The 18,078-nt window shown below is 42.2% G+C and overlaps 2 protein-coding genes across 3 annotated transcripts; one reads left to right on the forward strand and one right to left on the reverse strand.

Annotated features, from left to right (window-relative positions):
* Positions 1–3,288: 3,288 nt before the first annotated feature.
* On the forward strand, positions 3,289–7,807 carry LOC4344454 (disease resistance protein RGA5). The gene is made up of 2 exons (XM_015793666.3): positions 3,289–4,103; positions 5,803–7,807. The coding sequence occupies exons 1-2, from the start codon at positions 3,289–3,291 to the stop codon at positions 7,805–7,807; spliced, it is 2,820 nt and encodes a 939-aa protein (XP_015649152.3).
* Positions 7,808–11,963: 4,156 nt separating this feature from the next.
* Positions 11,964–14,912, reverse strand: LOC4344455 (uncharacterized). 2 transcript variants are annotated; one of them, XM_066303432.1, is made up of 2 exons: positions 13,587–14,912; positions 11,964–12,169 (listed from the first exon to the last, which is right to left on the reverse strand). In XM_066303432.1, the coding sequence occupies exon 1, from the start codon at positions 14,632–14,634 to the stop codon at positions 13,621–13,623; it is 1,014 nt and encodes a 337-aa protein (XP_066159529.1). In that variant the 5' UTR covers positions 14,635–14,912; the 3' UTR covers positions 11,964–12,169; positions 13,587–13,620. The 2 variants fall into 2 exon arrangements, with proteins under 2 accessions (XP_066159529.1, XP_066159528.1); XM_066303431.1 differs by lacking the exon at positions 11,964–12,169 and adding an exon at positions 13,201–13,504.
* Between the last annotated feature and the right edge of the window lie 3,166 nt (positions 14,913–18,078).

The raw sequence follows: 18,078 nt of genomic DNA on the forward strand, positions 1-18,078 counted from the left end.
CAATATAATAGCCAATTTATACAATAGTTGCTTACTATACTATTAATATACGGTCCCACCTGTCATACACTCATTGTGTCTTGAAGTCCGTGCTGCAACTGGCTACAGATCTGTAGCTCGCTGCTCCTCTCTCTTATCTTTTATATATCTCATTAGAATATGATTGTAGCTGGCTAATAGTCTGCTATTGTACCTTCTCTAAGGTTGGCTACAATTTTCTTCTCCTCTCTCTATCTCTCACTTAGAGCAAGTTTAATAGTATAGCCAACTACTAGCTCCAATTCATCTATAGCCAATCTAATAGCTCATTCATACAATAGTAACATACTACACTATTAATACCTGGCCCCACCTGTCATACACACACTGTGTCTTGGAGTCCGTGCTACAGCTGGCTACAAATTTATAGCCCGCTGCTCTTCTCTCTCCTTATTTATCTCCTTAAAATATGTTTGTAGCTGGCTTATAGCATGCTATTGTACCTGCTCTTATACATTTAATGTATTTGTCTTGGAGATTGTGTTAAGCTAGCTCTTGCATGAGAGCCAACTCCCTTGATTTTTTGTTACCTCTCTCCTCCACAAAAGTTTATAGTAGGCTTATAGCTCACTATTATACTTGCTCTTATGCTCCTAGCTTTTTTTCCCCAACAACTCAAAGCCACTGTATGGGCTTGTCACCCGGCATTCCTAATTGTTTTGGACCTTACTCAACTCATCGATGAATTTAGTCTCGATCTACCATTGACCAAGGTTGATCCAAAAGAAGTTACACACCAATATAATAACCAAAACAAATTGTTTTCAAGCATATAGATATTGTCATGATTCACATTATTAGCACACACACTCTCAAAGCCAACATTTATTCGATTTTCCAAACCAAATTTTCAAATATATTGTTAATTTTTCATCGCAAAATATAAACCATCAAATGGTCTTACACGTACTAAGCCCCAAATAAGATTGGCGGAGATCAGTATCACTGCTGGAGAATCGCTTTTTAGTCCCGGTTGGGAACCCCCCTATAGTCCCGGTTTTCTAACCGAGACTACGAATTCGGGACTAAAAATAAATCTTTAGTCCCGGTTCGTAACACCAACCGGGACTAAAGATTCTAAATCTTTAGTCCCGGTTGATGTTACCAACCGGTACAAAAGTTATTTTTTTTCTTTTTTTTCTTTTCTAGCGCCAAATATCACATATTTGTGTTCCCACATCACTCATCACATATCGTTCACACATCTCAACATCCCAAATCATCCACAGCAACAAACCAATATATATCTCAAACATCCCAAATCATCCACACATTTCAACATCCCAAATCATCTACACCAACAACCCAATATCCCAAACATCCCAAATCATCCACAACAACAAATCACAGATCATTCACACATCATTCTCAAATCACAGATCAAATCATCAAACAATTATTCACACAATGAGAAGGAAAAAAAGAAAAAAAAGAAAAAAATCCGGGAGCCTGCCGTTGCGCGGCCTTCAGCGCCATGCCGCCGTCGCTCTGGCACGGGCTCGGCCACCGCCGCCCCAGCTTGGCACGGCCGGCCGCAGCCGCCGCCACCGCCCCCGCCCAGCACGGGCCCGGCCGCCGCCGCCCCTCCCCAGCACGGCCCGGCCGGCCGTCGCCGCCCTTCCCCGGCACGGGCCCGGCCACCGCCGCCCCAGCTCAGCACGGCTTGGCCGCCGCCGCCGCCATTGCCCCCGCCCAGCACGGGCCCGGCGGCCGCCGCCCCTGCCTGGCACGGCCCGGCCGCCGCCGCCGCCCCGGCACAGGCCCGGCCGCCGCCTCGGCTGCTTCTCCTGCAAATCTGAGGAAGAGAAGAGAGAAAAACTCTATCAGATGTGTGGAAGAGGAAGTGGATAGGAAGAGATGAGAGTGAAAGAGGAAGGTGAGAAAGAGATAAGGCCTAAGGGAGAGATAAAGAGTGGAGGGGAGGAAGAGATAAGGGTGAGGACTGAGTACTGACTACTCTGCGCGCGGAGAGAACAAGGGAAGAGAGAGATACGTGGGAAACTGATTTGTTGTCCCGGTTGGTATAAACAACCGGGACTAACCGGGATTAAAAATATTAGGAAACCTGCCACGTCGTGCCAATAAATAAACCGGGACAAAAGATGATCTTTAGTCCCGGTTGGTAACACTAACCGGGACTAAAGATCATTGCACTTTTAAACTGCTTTTTAGTCCCAGTTTTTTAAGCATCCGGGACTATTGTTGTTTTTGGTCAACCGACCAAAGATGGTTTCTCCACCAGTGTATATACTTAATAATGTGTAAGATGCTGAAGTTGCAGGGCACATGACATGGTACTATGGTAGGTGAGTATGGTCGGGAGGGACACATATACATCATGGCCGGATTGGTTTGAGCAAGTTTTTTGTAACAATATAGCCAACTGCATAGAGCCAGCTCATGCATATTGGTTGGGATGGACTTGGGGGCTGAGATAGTGGGATGCATATGCAGGAAACAGCCAGCTCATCAGAACGAATCCTAGAGACAGCAGATTGATCGATCTTACTCCAGGATTCCCGCGAACGGATCAAAGCACTGGACGTATCGACGAATGTATCGCAAGAACTGCAAGAGCAAGTAAAACTACCTTCATTTTTTTTAAAATATATCATACCGTTAACTTTATACATCATTGTGTCTGGATGCTTATAGTACTTGCTCTAAACTAGTCACTCCATTCTAAATTGATCGTCTTACATGTTTATGCACCCAGACCAACGCTAATTTAAATCGCATCAATCAAGACACCATACACATATTATCTCACAATACATGCATCGATTAAAATATCATACCAACTACATCCTCCTTGCTACATCAATTGTATTCCGATGAAATCCGTGTTCATGCGGTTATATGATGATCAATTTAACAAAATTATTATATGATGATCAATTTGAGAACGAGAGAGAGTCGGCGTGGATCTCGAAGCTAGTAAGATCATTACTGTAATCTCTCTATTTTAACTAGTGGTTGCGCAAATCTCAAGGGAAGAAAAATGTTTGCCCCCAACAAATGGCTGCACTAATTGGGGCTAATTGTATATAGTATATATATACAGGAAAACTCGATCGGTTGCTCAGTTGCAGGCTTGTTGTAGCTGGAGTAGCTAGCTACCTCTCACACGTACGTAAGGTCACACTAGCCACTAGCTAGGTACTGACTGATCAAACCAGGAGAGGAAATTAACCCGATCGATCAGCCAGCAGAGAGACCAAAGAAATTAAGATGGTGGTGAGTGCATCCATGGGGGTGATGAACCCGCTGATGGCAAAGCTCACCACGCTCATGGGCGACGAGTACAAGAAGCTCAAGGGGCTCAGGAAGCAGGTCTCCTTCCTCAAGGATGAGCTCACCACCATGAGCGCTTTCCTCGAGAAGCTCGCGCTCATGGATGATGATGATGATGGTGAGCTCGATCCTCTGGCCAAGGACTGGAGGAACCACGTCAGGGAGATGGCCTATGACATGGAAGACTGCATTGATGATTACTTCACAAGTCATCTTGATCATCGTTACTCTTCCTCAGATGCAGGGTTAATCCGCAAGATAGCTCGCCGTCTCAGGGCATTGCGGGTGCGTCATCGCATAGCCAGCCAGATCAATGAGCTCAAGGCTCGTGTGGTCGAGGCAAATGAGCGTCGCGTGAGATACAGGCTTGATGACTGTAACAACAAACATGGTGTTTCTGCCAATCCTGCTATAGATCCACGGATAACATCGCTCTACCAAAATGCCGGGAGTCTTGTGGGTATTGATGGCCCAAGCCAAGAACTAATCCAGCTGTTGTCGTTAGATCGTGATACCGATCAACGACAACTCAAAGTGGTGTCCGTCGTGGGATTTGGAGGTCTCGGTAAAACAACTCTTGCAAAATATGTGTACGACAAGATCGGGCATCAATTCGATTGCACGGCATTCGTCTCAGTATCCCACAAACCTGACATAACAAGGATCCTCAGTAGCATCCAATCCAAGCTTGACATAGGGGGCACGTCTCAAGCTTGCGACGACGTGCAACAACTCATCGACGACATACGAGCCTATCTGGAGCATGAAAGGTAATTAATATTTATCTACGTAATTTCACTTCACTTGCATGTACTAATCAAGTCATGTTCAATCTATATCTGTATCTGCCATATATGTCTATGTTAATTAACCAAAAATATATGACCGCTCGTTAGGTACATCAATGGTATTGCTATGATTGTGTAAATCATATTGAGGATTTGTCTTCAATAAAACATGCATCTTGTTAATACCGCGTGAACTCTATGGTTTTTAGGTTTTAGTTTTTAGTTAACAGGTTATTCAATTACAAAAGGGAAAAAACACTGCCAAACACAACCAACTTATTATTATTTTGGAATTTCCAAATGTTAAATAATGTCTATCATTGAGACTCTAACCGAGTACATGCAACTCAGTATGCATTACTTAATTATGGAATATTGAAATTATTAGATCATGGAAAAAGGAACTACTTCGTATACTGAGACTCAAAACAATGTACTCCCTTCGTCCCATAATATAGCAACCTAGTACCAGATGGGACATTTTATAGTACAACGAATCTGGACAGGAGGTTGTATAGATTCATTGTACTATGAAATGTCACGTCTGATACTAGATTGCTATATTATGGGACGGAGGGAGTAGTACAACTCAGTATTTATTAATTTTGAATTTTAGAGTTGTTATATTCAGAAGTATACTAAAATTAAGACTCAACACACAAATGTGACTACATACTTATTATTACAAATTTCAACAATGTTAAACTAAAAAAGGAAAGCCGAACATATATTATAATGGATTATGCAGAGTCCTTAACACATGATCAAATAGACGAGAGCCCCGCAGTAAATCCTCAACCTCAATAAAATCCTATTGAAAGTTTTAGTAATTATGATTCTTCCAAGTACAAAAAAAATTATTTTATAAGTAAAAGTTTCAGGTTGAACATTTGCCTATATTAAACCAAAATAAATTGAAACTATTGTAAAATAAAGGTTCCTCCAGGAACAAAAAAATATATTCTATAAATATAATAAAAATATATTTATGGGCTAATTATTCCTCATACAACTCTCATACAGATAATTTGGGTTATACATACTGTATACAAACTTTTTTTAAAATTGGACCGAGTTTGTAGAAAATATTAGCAACAACTTCAAAACAAATTAGTTTTATTAAATATAATATGATAATATCTTTGTTTTGTGTTAAAAATGCTACTCACTCCGTCCCAAAATATAACAACTTTTAGCCTTTAGAATTCGTCCCAAAATATAACAACTTTTCCACCAACATTCTCTTCTCAACCCATCATAACCCTCCACCATTCAATTTCCCACCTACCTCCACTTCTCAACCAATCACAATCTTTCACCATTTAATTCTACCTACTTTCTTAATAACCATGTCCAACTCTAAAACTCATTATATTCTGGGACGGAGTTAGTACTATATTTTCCTATCAAGTTGGTGAAACCTAAAGTAGCTTGACAAGGAAAAAAGTCAAAACGTCTTATAATATCAACCAGATCGAGGGAGTATATTGGATCGCCTATGGCATATTCTGAATTTGATATCGACGGAGATTTCAGTGATGCTTTTCTAGCATTATCCACACATTATCAGCTTGGATAGATTTACTTTATTTTGTAAAGGATATATTGCTCTAATGTTTCATTTATAACACATCTTAAAGTGGTGCATGTAAATATAATATTTGAAACAAAAAATTGGCAGGTATATTATTATAGTCGATGACCTGTGGAAACAAGAAGCATGGGTTATTATTAGTTGTGCCTTTCCAAACAATGGCAAAGGTAGCAGAGTGATAGTAACCACACGAGTGAAAGATGTGGCCAGGTTGGCATGTGGCAAGGATGGACAAATTTACAAAATACAGCCTCTGAACAATAAGGACTCAAGAAAGTTATTCTTCGATAGAGTATTTAGGCCTGAAGATAGTTGTGTCCTGCAGTATGAAGAAATTTCAACTGAAATCTTAAAGAAGTGTAGTGGCTTGCCACTTGCAATTGTTACTGTAGGGAGCCTCTTAGCCTGTCGACCAAGAACAATGGAAGAATGGAAGAGCATACGGGATTCTTTGGGTGCCCCGTTTGACAAAAACAAGAGCTTGGAAGGCATGAGGAATATTTTAAACCTGAGTTACAAGAATCTTCCTCTTCATCTCAAAACATGCCTCCTATATATTGGTAAATATCCAGAGGACTATGAGATCGGGAGGGATGAACTAGTTACGGAGTGGATAGCTGAAGGTATTATGGGTAACCCTCATGGGGAAAACTTGGAGGCTACTGGTAATGGCTACTTCAGTGAGCTTATCAACAGGGGCTTGATTCAACCAGAGAGCACCGGCTATGGTGGGGAGGTGTTGAGTTGCAAGGTGCATGATATGATGCTTGATCTGATCCTCATCAAGTGTGCAGAAGATAATTTTGTCAGCGTTGCACACAGTTGTAAAGACTACATGCGCATGGCTATGCACCATGAGCGGAGTTGCAATAAGGTCCGTCGGCTATCCCTGCAGTGCAAGGCTGCAAGATCAGATTGCGCAATTGAGGGCAGCGTCATTTCTACAAGCATGGCTCGTGCTCGATCAGTTTCAGTGTTTGGTGAGTGTTCACGTGGGCTCCCATTTCTGATGCTATCCAAGTATATACGGGTGGTGCACATCGAATTGGAAGGCCATGGCGGTCAAGTCGACCTCACTGCCATTAGCCATGTGCTTCAATTGAGGTATTTGAGAGTGGAGACGCCTGGTTGTGAGATAGATCTCCCCAGCAAAATATGTGGGCTCGTGCATTTGGAGACATTGTCAATATTTTCCCATAAAGCTGTAAGTCGGCTCCCTTCAGATATTAGCAGTCTTCCCCGCTTGTCAGTCCTGTCCCTGGTGGTTCCATGGGCTACAAGGCTACCCAACAAGTTAAACAAGCTAAAAGGGTCACTACGCAGTCTCACCATACTATTCAATCCCCCGGATGCGTTAGGCATGGAGGCCATTGGTGAGCTGAAAAATCTAAGGGACCTAAACATCTCTGTTAACAGGTGGCGGGACGATGAGATCCTTAGCCTTTATGCTCTGGGGTCTTCCATTGGAAAACTGGATGAACTCAGGAGTTTGCAAATTCATGTCCCACCTGCTACCTTAGGTGATGTTGACCTGCTGGGCTCATTACCCATTTTTCCTCAAAGTATCGAGAGACTAATACTACACGGTTGGTGCTTCTCCAAAGTACCTCGATGGATCAACGGTACTCTCCGTAACCTCCAACATGTGTTGCTGGAGGTATCGGAGACATCGAGTAGCGAGGTTGACCTTCTTGGTGAACTACCCTCCCTCGCCGACCTCGAGCTGAGAGTAGGACTCAAGACAAGAGATGTCATCGCGTTCGGTGGCACTAGAGCATCATTATTCCCTGCTCTCCTGAAACTCAAGCTGCGTGTGGGTGAACACGTTGCCTCAAGGCTGCAGTTCCAGGCAGGGGTGATGCCCAAGCTCCAAAGCCTCCATCTGTGGTTCCGGAATTGTGAGTCGGGCATTCACGTAACACCGGAGGGTATGCAGCACCTCCTGAGCCTCCAAAGCATCTGCGTGGAGATATACCTCCGGGATGAGGAGCTGAAAGCAACTTATCCATGGGACGCCATGGAGCGTGCGTTCAGGGAAATCACTGGAGCAAACCCCAACCGGCCTTCCTTCAAATTTGTCAAGCAAGTCTGATTTCTACAGCTGACTATAAATACTTGTCCCTCTTTTCGTTTTATTGGTTTCATATGTATGGTTTCCTTCATTGGATTGATAATACTCATCTTCATCTTTTCTTCTATACTATTATTTTTTTCCCGACCAAATTTTATTAAGAGGAAAAGGAGGTTTACTAGTGTTTACAAGATAGACATTAAGCTGTCAAGGCGGGGTGACAACCAAACCGATATCAGCCCAAAAAGACAAAGACAGGGCAAGGGTTTCCATTAATCACACTCTCGAAAAATCCTTGCTTCCTTCCAAATGATGATTTCCTCCCTTATATCATTATACACCCGTGCCACTGAGTACGAACGTTGTTCGAAGATCCTTGCATTACGCTCTTTCTAGATGAACCAGCAAACCATCATAAAAAGGGAGTCTATATATACTATAATAATGCACCAACTTTTCTTTTCTACATTCACCGACCTAACATTAATGACCTGTGTTTCCACAGTCATGATATCTCCTACATCCGCCTCTTGTGCACACACAAATCAGCAGCCATCCTCAAATAAAGCATCTTTCCTTAGACGCCTTCCTGGGATCTAAAGCAGAATGATCTGCCTGCAGTAATCAGCATACTCATTCAATTCAGAAATAACAATGGTGAGATAAGTATTGTACCAATCATGTAATTTAAGGTGGCTAAAACTGGATTAAATTAATCAACAGCAGATTTGTAAGACCAACAAGTGAGATTCATGACATGAATCATTAAAACATACAAGGAGTTTGGGGGTAAATCTTAACCCTTCTAGTTGCACTATTACTGCTACTACAACATTCAGTGCAGAATCTTCGATTGGCATAACCTCTACTGGCTAAAGGTACAAGTACAGTTGATGATTATTTTACCAATTAAGTCCCAACCATGATTAACCATCCCAAATTAGTGACTTAAAATTATAAGCACACTAGTGGCAGCTGATGATTATTCTCCTAATTAAATCTGGTGCCCCTTGGTGAACCATTTATTTTGACATTTACTCTTGATAATTTGCACAGACAAGTCTTTGCAGTTACATAAAATTATTTGCATCCAACAAATAATCAAATGCCGAATTTTCCATGGAGGGTCACATCACATGCTGCATGGAGCATGTTCATTTAGAAGCAATGGTAACATACATGTGTATATCATTCACATAATTTTTGAGCTTCTAAACACAGGAGTAAATTGATGAGAGAAAATCCCAAATATCGCAATAAAACAAATGCATTATGGATCTTCCAGCACCAGTTAAAGACAACTATTACCCCAATGAATGCAATTCATGACATGAAGCATTTCAACTCAATCAGACAAGAGTATGCATGGCAAAGGCAGCGTAACTTAGTTATTGCACAACTACTGTTAGTACATTGATTGCACAACACTGGAGTGTACTGAATATCCATGACATCATATCGCCCATCCAGAGCAGATGATATGTTGATGATGATTGTCATCCACACCCCAAAGCTGATCCAGATTTTCCATGGAATACTAACATCAATCCAATTGCATAATCATGTTTGTATTGCAAAGGAACTGTTGAATCAAGACAGCTTACCTTAAACTACTTTGCAGTTTGCACTAGTATATTTTGTTGCTTTTGGGGGAATTCAATCAAAACAAAAAATTGAATACACAACCACAGGCTACAGGTACAAGTACAGCTGATGGTTCGTCCCAATTAAGTCCCAACGAAGATTACCTATCCAATTGATTATCATCGTGACTCGAGAATACAGTACGACCTCTGTACAATAACAATCGCAGTGTAAATTGCTCGGTAATATCAATCACAGTTGACATCCTTCACCTCAAAATTTATAGTGTCCCTCATAATGTAACTCCAATTGCGGAAACAGTTGATTGTGGTTTATCGAGTTTCGGTTGTGGTTTAACGGAGGGCCCACCTTTTGATTATAGAGAATCAGTTTTAGACTTTTCTTGGATCGGAGGTACATCAGTATATATATTTTCACTTTCTACATTCAGTTTAGGAAACCCATAGAGGATGAATATATATATTGTTGCCAATTTTTTTTTAGAAAAGGGGAGAAACCGCAGGCCTCATCGTTTGGCTTTTTTCCTAATAAATCAAAACGGCTTATAAGGGAATAAAAATGAATTTATAGGTAAAAATTTTTATGTATATGTTCTTGGTGATTTAAAAGCCAATACTAAAAAAAAGGGGTGAATACCCAACATGATCCTTGACCTTTCGCTTAAGGATCAATTTAGTCCCTGACATTTCATATTGTCCAAACAAGTACCTTAAGTTCATTGTGTGATTCAATATAGTCCTTAGTCCCTCTAAACATGCCATGTGTACATGTCACATCATCTATGCATGCAAATTCAATATTTAAATGTCATTTACACCCTTACGTTTTCATAGGAAATAAAGAAAAACTATTGAGAAAACACACAAAAAAAAGTTTTTGGCCATTGGCAAAAATATGTAGCATTGATAGCTAAAAAATTGACATTTTTCTTTGTTTTATGATTGCTTCTTCTTGTTTTTCTTTTCTTTATTTGATAGAAAATTAAATGTTAAAATGGACATTTAAATATTATTTTACATGCACGAATGACGTGGCATGTACACGTGGCGTTTTAAGTGGGTCTAAGAACTATATTAAGCCGCATGATAATCTTTAGGGTCTTTGTTTGGACATTATAAAACATCAAGGACTAATTCAACCCCTGAGCAAAAGTTGAAGGACTGAATTGGCTATTCACCCAAAAAAAACTACATTAAAAATATCTCAAAATCAATCTTAAAATTAAGTTTGAAAATTTAAAATTAGGCTTTTTCTTTGGCTTATTAGGCCATCCGATGGGAGCCCGCGAGTTGCCGAGATCACAAATCCCCAATCACGCCGCAATATCCAGATCCTGTCGACATTGGCGGTGCTAGGTCAGGTGTTGCTGATGGCGTCTTTGCTCCTCCTACGTCCTGCGGCTTCAGGCGGTGCAAATCGGATCCGATTCCCCTCGATCATCTCCTCCTTCAGGAGGGGCCTATCCTCCCACATCGACGCCCATGGTAATCGATCTGCTTCCTCTTTAATTAATTCCTTTACGATTATATTATTGGATTGATCTTAAGGAATAGAATGATGAAGCGATATAAATTTTTCATGGGAACATACAATACCAACTTCTTCTTCTTTTTTTTCTTCTAATCCCGTAACAAAATACGAGCACTTTGCTAGTTACTTTGTAGTATGATCCACCTCTGCCTGTATGCCCTGTAGGTAAGGTGATGTTTGTGGCAGAAGAGAAGGACCTTTGCTTCAGATGATTCCCTGTGGGCCTTGTATGAGCAGTGGTGCAAGGCTTCTCTTCAACCAGAAGCGTGACCATGCTGGCTGAGATGGTTGAGCGCTTCGAAATCTTCAAGAGATCGACGTGTGCTCCTTGTGGACAGATCGAGCTAACAAGGAAGCTATCAGAGATGGTCTGTCCCGCAGACGACTTGGAATAAACAAGTTCACCGATGGGAAGATTTCAGAGCTCCAGGCCAATAAAATGCATCAGGGCATGGGCCGGTGTTCGGTGATTCAAAGAGTCCTGTTTTGAATCTATCTCAAACTCCCCAGAATCAAATCATCTTTAATTTTGTGCACATGGTGTTATGCTTAATGTTTAAGGTAGTGCTTCGGAACCAAAGTTGTGCTCTTGAATTTGTATTATTAGCATTTTAGCAAGCTATATATAGCAGGCCGTGCATACTTAACTTGTACCAAGCGATATATGCCCTCTTCCGCAAATAAATGCTTTGCTCCTGCACGTCATGCATACTACTTATGTCCCAAAATATAGCAAGTTCTGGCTATGACATGTAATTTAAGGAACTAATAACATGGGATAAAATTAATAAGCACCAGATTATATGGCCAGGCCAACCAGTAAGACTCATGACAGGAATTATTCAATTCACTCCAAAACGCACAAGAATTTGGGGGGTAAATAGCTCTTTTGATTGCACTACTACTACTACACGATCAAATAATTCCGTATTGCCCCTCAACTCCCAGATGGAGTAGCCTCTTACCATTTAGTAATGTGCAGTTAGAAGGGTAAGTGCTCCATGGCAAACCAATTATTTTGACACGTGCTTACTCCTGATAATTGTCGAACTCAAGTTTATTGAGCTAATAAAGCTTAGCGTCTTTCCAGTTACATAGAACTACTTGCATCCGGCAAATAATCTAATGCCAAATCTTCCATGGAAGGCCACCTAATGCATGGAGCATGCTCATTTTAGAAGCAGAGAAGTGCCATATGTACGTATCGTACGTAGTGTACCATTGGCAGGACTTCAGAGCTTCTGAAAACTGGAGTAAATTGATGAGAAAAAAACACTATCACAATAAGAAATGCATTAAGGATGTTCCCAGCACCAGTTAAAGACGGCTATTTTCCAGTTAGTGCAATTCATGAGATGAAGCATTCAACTCAATCATACAAGAGTATGGGCAAAGGCAGCTTAAACTTTGTTATTGCACAATTAATATTAGTACATTGATTGCAGAAATCTTCAAATGATAGTATACTAATACAGGAGTGCACTGAATTATCCACAGAATAGAAGATAATGATCAGTATCATTCACACCCCACAGCTCCAAAGCTTAGCATAAATGCATGATCATGTTTGCACCGCTAAGAAACCGTTGAATCAGCATAGCTAGCCTTTGTTGTTCTAATTTGCACTAGTATACTTTGTGGTTGCTTTTGGGGATTGAATTCGATCAAAATAGCAAATGTAATACACAACCTCTAATGGCGTGACGGTTATTCTCCCAATTGAGACCCAACCGGATTTTTAACCATCCCAAACTGTCTTTTCTGTGGTACGAGTATCTGTGTTGAGAGTAAGATATGATGATTATAGAGAGAGAATCCAAGTGCAACTCACGGCGAGGATTAGAGTTAGAAGGATAAGTGCTCCATGGCGAACCAATTATTTTGACATTTACTCCTGATAACTTTCAAACGCGAGTTTATTGAGCTAAATAGCTAATAAACCTAGCGCCTTCCAGTTGCATAAAACTATTTGCGTCTGGCAAATAATCTAATGCCGAATTATCCATGGAAGGCCACTTAATGCATGGAGCATGTTCATTTAGAAGCAATGGTGCCATATGTGTGTATTATAGTGTGCCATCCGCATGACTTTAGAGCTTCTGAATACTGAAGCAAATTGGTGAGAGAAAAAAAAACAATATCACACTGAAAAATGCATCGAGGATCTTCCCAGCACCAGTTAATGACGATTATTTCCCAGTTAGTGCAATTCACGAGATGAAGCATTCGACTCAATCATATGGGTAAAAGCAACTTAAACTTTGTTACTGCACAACTAGTATCAGAACATTGATTGCATAACCTTCAAATGATAGTAGTGTACTAGTAATACAGGAGCGCACTGAATTATCCAAAGCTTAGCATGAATGCATGATCATGTTTTCACAGCTAAGAAACCGTTGAATCAACGTAGCTAGCCTTTGTTGTTCTAATTTGCACTAGTATACTTTGTTGTTGCTTTTTGGGATTGAATTCGATCAAAACAGAAAATGCAATACACAACCTCTAATGTCTACTGGTACAAATACAGCTGACAGGTTATTCTCCCAATTGAGATCCAGCCTGATTTTGAGCCATCCCAAACTGTGTTTTTGTGGTATGAGTATCTGTGTTGATGAGAATAAAAATATGATGATTACAGAGATATAATCCAAGCGCAACTCACAGCGATCGGATCGGATGGAGCGGAGGGTTGATGATCAGAGGTTGAATTGCTCCATCTGGACGTCGCTGGCCTTGAGCGGGACGTACTCGCCGAGGTAGACCTCGAGGTGGTCGGAGAGGTTGCTCTTGTCGATGCTCTCGTGGTGGTAGCTCTTGCACACCAGGTACACCACCGTCTGCACCACGAGCGCCAGCATCACGACAGCGCAGAGCGCGGCGAGCATGGCGAGGCCCAGGAGGAGCCTTGAGCCGGCGCCGAGGCCGTGGGTGGCCCCGCGCACCACCCACGCCCGGAAGGCGACCTCGACGACGATGAAGACGACGTTGAGGACGAAGAAGATGGCGGAGGCGGTCCAGAGCTTGCCCTGTATGAGCGCCTTGCTCTTGCGCATGGCCTCGAATCCCTTGTAGTCCTCGAGGACGGAGACGACGCTGGCGAGGTGCCAGACGACGCTGAGGTAGACGAGGCCCGCGATGTAGGCGAGGGCGAGGAGGAAGGCGAGCAGCGCGGCGAGGCCCGATCCGGAGTCGGCGGCGACGAGGAGGGCGACGAAGACGGCGACGAAGAGGAGGTGGTAGGCGAAGAGGAGGAGGAAGGCGGCGAGGAAGGTGGCGGCGAGGCGGCGCCAGACGCGGGGGACGACGGAGAGGACCCTGGGGAAGGAGAGGGCGTCGTGCTTGGCGGAGTAGACGGAGGCGACGGAGAAGACGGCGGCGGCGGTGGAGAGGAGGGAGAAGAGGAGGAGGGCGAGGAGGTAGGCGGCCTTGAAGAGGAGGAGGGCGAGCCAGTCGTCGGCGAGGCGGTGGAGGAGGCGGCGCTGGGCGGGGGTGCCCGGGGCGGCGGAGTCGAGGGCGGAGTCGTCGGAGTCGATGTGGGAGAAGAGGGCGTGGGAGATGGCGATGTGGAGGAGGAAGAGGAGGGAGAGCGGGAGGACGAAGGCGGCGGCGATGCGGGCGAAGAGCGGCCGGTGGGCGCGCAGGATGGACGCCGCCTCCCTGTAGATACCCACCATGCCCAGGAATTGCAGCTCCTCCGGCTCGCACTCCATTTCTTCGATTGAGGATTGGATTTGATTTGGATTCCTCGTCCGCTACGCTGTCTGTAGCTACCCTTATTAATTTGGTAGGTAGCTAACGAAACGAGATGAGCTTGGTGGTAGGCGAGAGATCGGATTGGGGAATTTTGGATTTGGGGCGTGGAGGAGTAGTCGTACGTAAGCAATTGGTGGGGGAAGCGAGGCGAGCTGGAGGTAGACGAAGAAGATGATGAAATTGGAATTGGAATTTGGGGGAGAGACCAAGAGAATGGTCGTCTCCGTGTGGTGTCGAATTGAGACGATGGTTGATTTGGTCAAGTCAGGGAGGGTGCCTCGTCGGTCGCTGCCTCTCTCTCTCTCTCTCCTCTGCTTGAGGCTTCAGACAACAAGACACAGACCAACGAACGAACCAACAGGTCCTGTTTCTTTTTAAAAAAAATAAATTAAAAATTATACTAACTACTCCAGTAAAATAATAGGGACATTTGTAAATCTGTCACTGATTTTTTTTAATTTTATAAAGATGCCACTCGAATAATAATTTTAATGGTATGTTTGCTTTTTTTTTAAGTTACAGTTATTGTCTTTACGGTACCGATTAGAATAAGTGGTAAATCTATAATTGTTCCTTCAACGTTTGGTCAAATCAACAGCAACAAAGGCATGTCAAATCGACGCACGAAATGGTCACTCCGATAACTCGCGCCCGCGCCCACACTGTTCGATTGGCCGTGTGGCAATCGGCGAGGCAGCACCACTTCAGCTCGGCGGCGTTCCCCGTGTTCGCGTTCTCTCGTCCCGCCGCCACCGCTTCAGCTCCCGCCCGCCGCCGCTTGCTCCCGGCGGACGGCCGAAGGGGAGAGGGAGAAAGAAAGAGAGAAGGGAGGAGGAGGGGAGGAAGAAGAAAGGGAGAGGATGACATGTGGAACCCACATGTCAGTGGGACCCACAATTTTGTGTGTGTGAATAACAAACGGGTCCCACATATATGTTTTTAATTGAAATGTCACCTAAGCGCCACGTCAGCACACAGACTAGGTCAACACCACCGCGTCAGCGCCACGTTAGAGAAGCCGCTCTCCAAAACCGCCAAGGGAGTCAAATTGCATCGGTTTCAATAGTTTGGGGGTCCAGATATCCGGTCTTGCGGTTTAGGGTCATGGATTAGATTCGGGTCACTTTAGGGAGTCAAAGTGAACTTATTCCGAACAGAAACACACAGAAAAGGATCCCACAGAAAAACAAGAGACGCCGGCCCAACATGTACATATACTACCAATATACTGGATGGGCCAGATAGGGGAGGCCCAACTTTCTCCCGAAGCAGGCCGTCCAGCCCAATTAATTGTTAGGTGCTCGGGATGGTTGGGCCTTTTCTCCTGGCCTTTCACGGCCCATTTCTACAACTGACTTGCTTTCCCTTCTTCTTCCTCCGTCGGTCCATCCGTACAAGGAAAGCGAATTTCCTTCCCTCACTTCAATTCTCTCGCTTTACAAGCTGGTTGCTGCTAATTACCTACACAACACATATATAATTTTCAATATTCAATGACCGATCGGTGCATACGAAAATCAATCATTTGTTTTTTTTTCTAACCAAGATGCGATGACATAATTGATCTTTTGTTTATAAATATATGAATTGAGAGCTTGTAATCTTACAACTGCTATTTGAGATAAACTAGCCATCCGCCGACACACACGATCGCGCTAGCCACCCGTGTCCAACTAAAAATGAGATGCGCGGCAAAGTGGCCACTATCGAGTAGCATCCATTCTCATTGCAACCATTCCTTTTTTGTACCCACATTTCTTTAAAATCTAGTAGTAACATGTTTCTTCTTATCTTAGATATTAACTCTGTTCCAGAAGGCATACATCGAAGAAGCAACAAATCATATATTATGAGTCTGTTCTTGAAATCTTTAAAAGACACAATAATTATAATATGGCTCTAATAGTTAAATATAACCAACATTGCAAATTTTTTAATGAATATAATGTCTATTTTAGCAAAATCTAAAATCAAGAGTAAATTGCAGTGCCGGTACACGAACTTGTCAGGTGGGTGCAATTTAGTGCACGAACTTGCAAAATGCTCGTTTTGGTGCATGAACTTGTCTGGTGCATGTGGAAGAAGACGAAAAGGACACTACATGTCTAATCTTAGATTTAGAAGCAGATTAGGATACTATATAGACATATATATATATATATGAGAAGGTTGCTATTAGATATACACATCTTCAATAAAAAATAGAATAGTATATAGTGATAGGAGAAAAGGATTAAAAAAAATTCAAGAAATGATATAAGGGTTAGAAATATATGAAATTCATCATTTCCATGATGAAGGATAAAGTAGAGACCAAATTTATAAATATAGCATTTCTTGTGTATACTCACTAAACGTACGCACGTTAGATCCTAATCAACGTCAGCTTCATAAAATTAATATTTCCAAGTTATTCTGGTCCTCGTTCGCATAAACTAGACAAGTTCGTGTACTGAAACGAACATTTTATAAATTTATGTACTAAATTGCACCCACCTAACAAGTTTGTGTACCGCCAATACAATTTACTCTAAAATCAAAATCAAGTCTAGATCAGGCAAAACCGTGCAGGCAGTGTTTAATGATATCGAATGACACCATGTCTAGATAAATCTTAGCGATGGTAAAATTTATAAATAACTAATATGTTGTTTGGATTCTCTACATAAAAATAATAATCCATCTGTTCAAGTAAGGTATCTAAGGAAAGCCAATATTTTTTTAAAAAAATTGAGTGTTACTTATGTGGATCGTTATCCGCATCTCTCCTCCACGATGCATGTGGAAGAATTAGGGAGGATGGAGGCACCCTGAACCCTCACTATAGTTTCCATGCTTTCTTCATGGTTTGTTTTTGGTAGCTATGGAACCACGGGTACAATGTGGTCTTAAGAAACGAATTCGCATCGATACAAGGTATTATGCTCTACATATCTGTGTTGAGGATGCATCCTTGACTTCTCGTGCGCTAAACAAATGCAACTAACGAACACCATGTGTTGTGTCGTGCTAGTAACAACAATTCTCTCTCTTGCTCACATTTCCCTTATCAAATGAGACAATTCGTATGGTGAATCTCTCCCACATTGACCTTTCTAAAGAATAAGCAATATTATCTATGTTTTTATTAATAACATTTTGTAGAACACACTGATGGAGGGGTATAATACTTTTTAAGAGAGACATAAACACAAATAAAAATTTACTCATATACTATAGGTCGGAGGTTCTGCTATATTAATACTGGGTCGGACCATTCTAATCATACAAATTTCATCTAGGAAACTATCCCATATAGAACTAATTCAAATCCCAAGAAATTCTCATAAGATTTAAAATGTTTATGATCCACATTTTGTTGATATACTACTATAGTCTCTAAATTTTTGCACTAGAGTCGT

The sequence above is a fragment of the Oryza sativa genome, chromosome 8 (assembly GCF_034140825.1).
Source record: "Oryza sativa Japonica Group chromosome 8, ASM3414082v1".
Taxonomy (NCBI): Eukaryota; Viridiplantae; Streptophyta; class Magnoliopsida; order Poales; family Poaceae; genus Oryza; species Oryza sativa.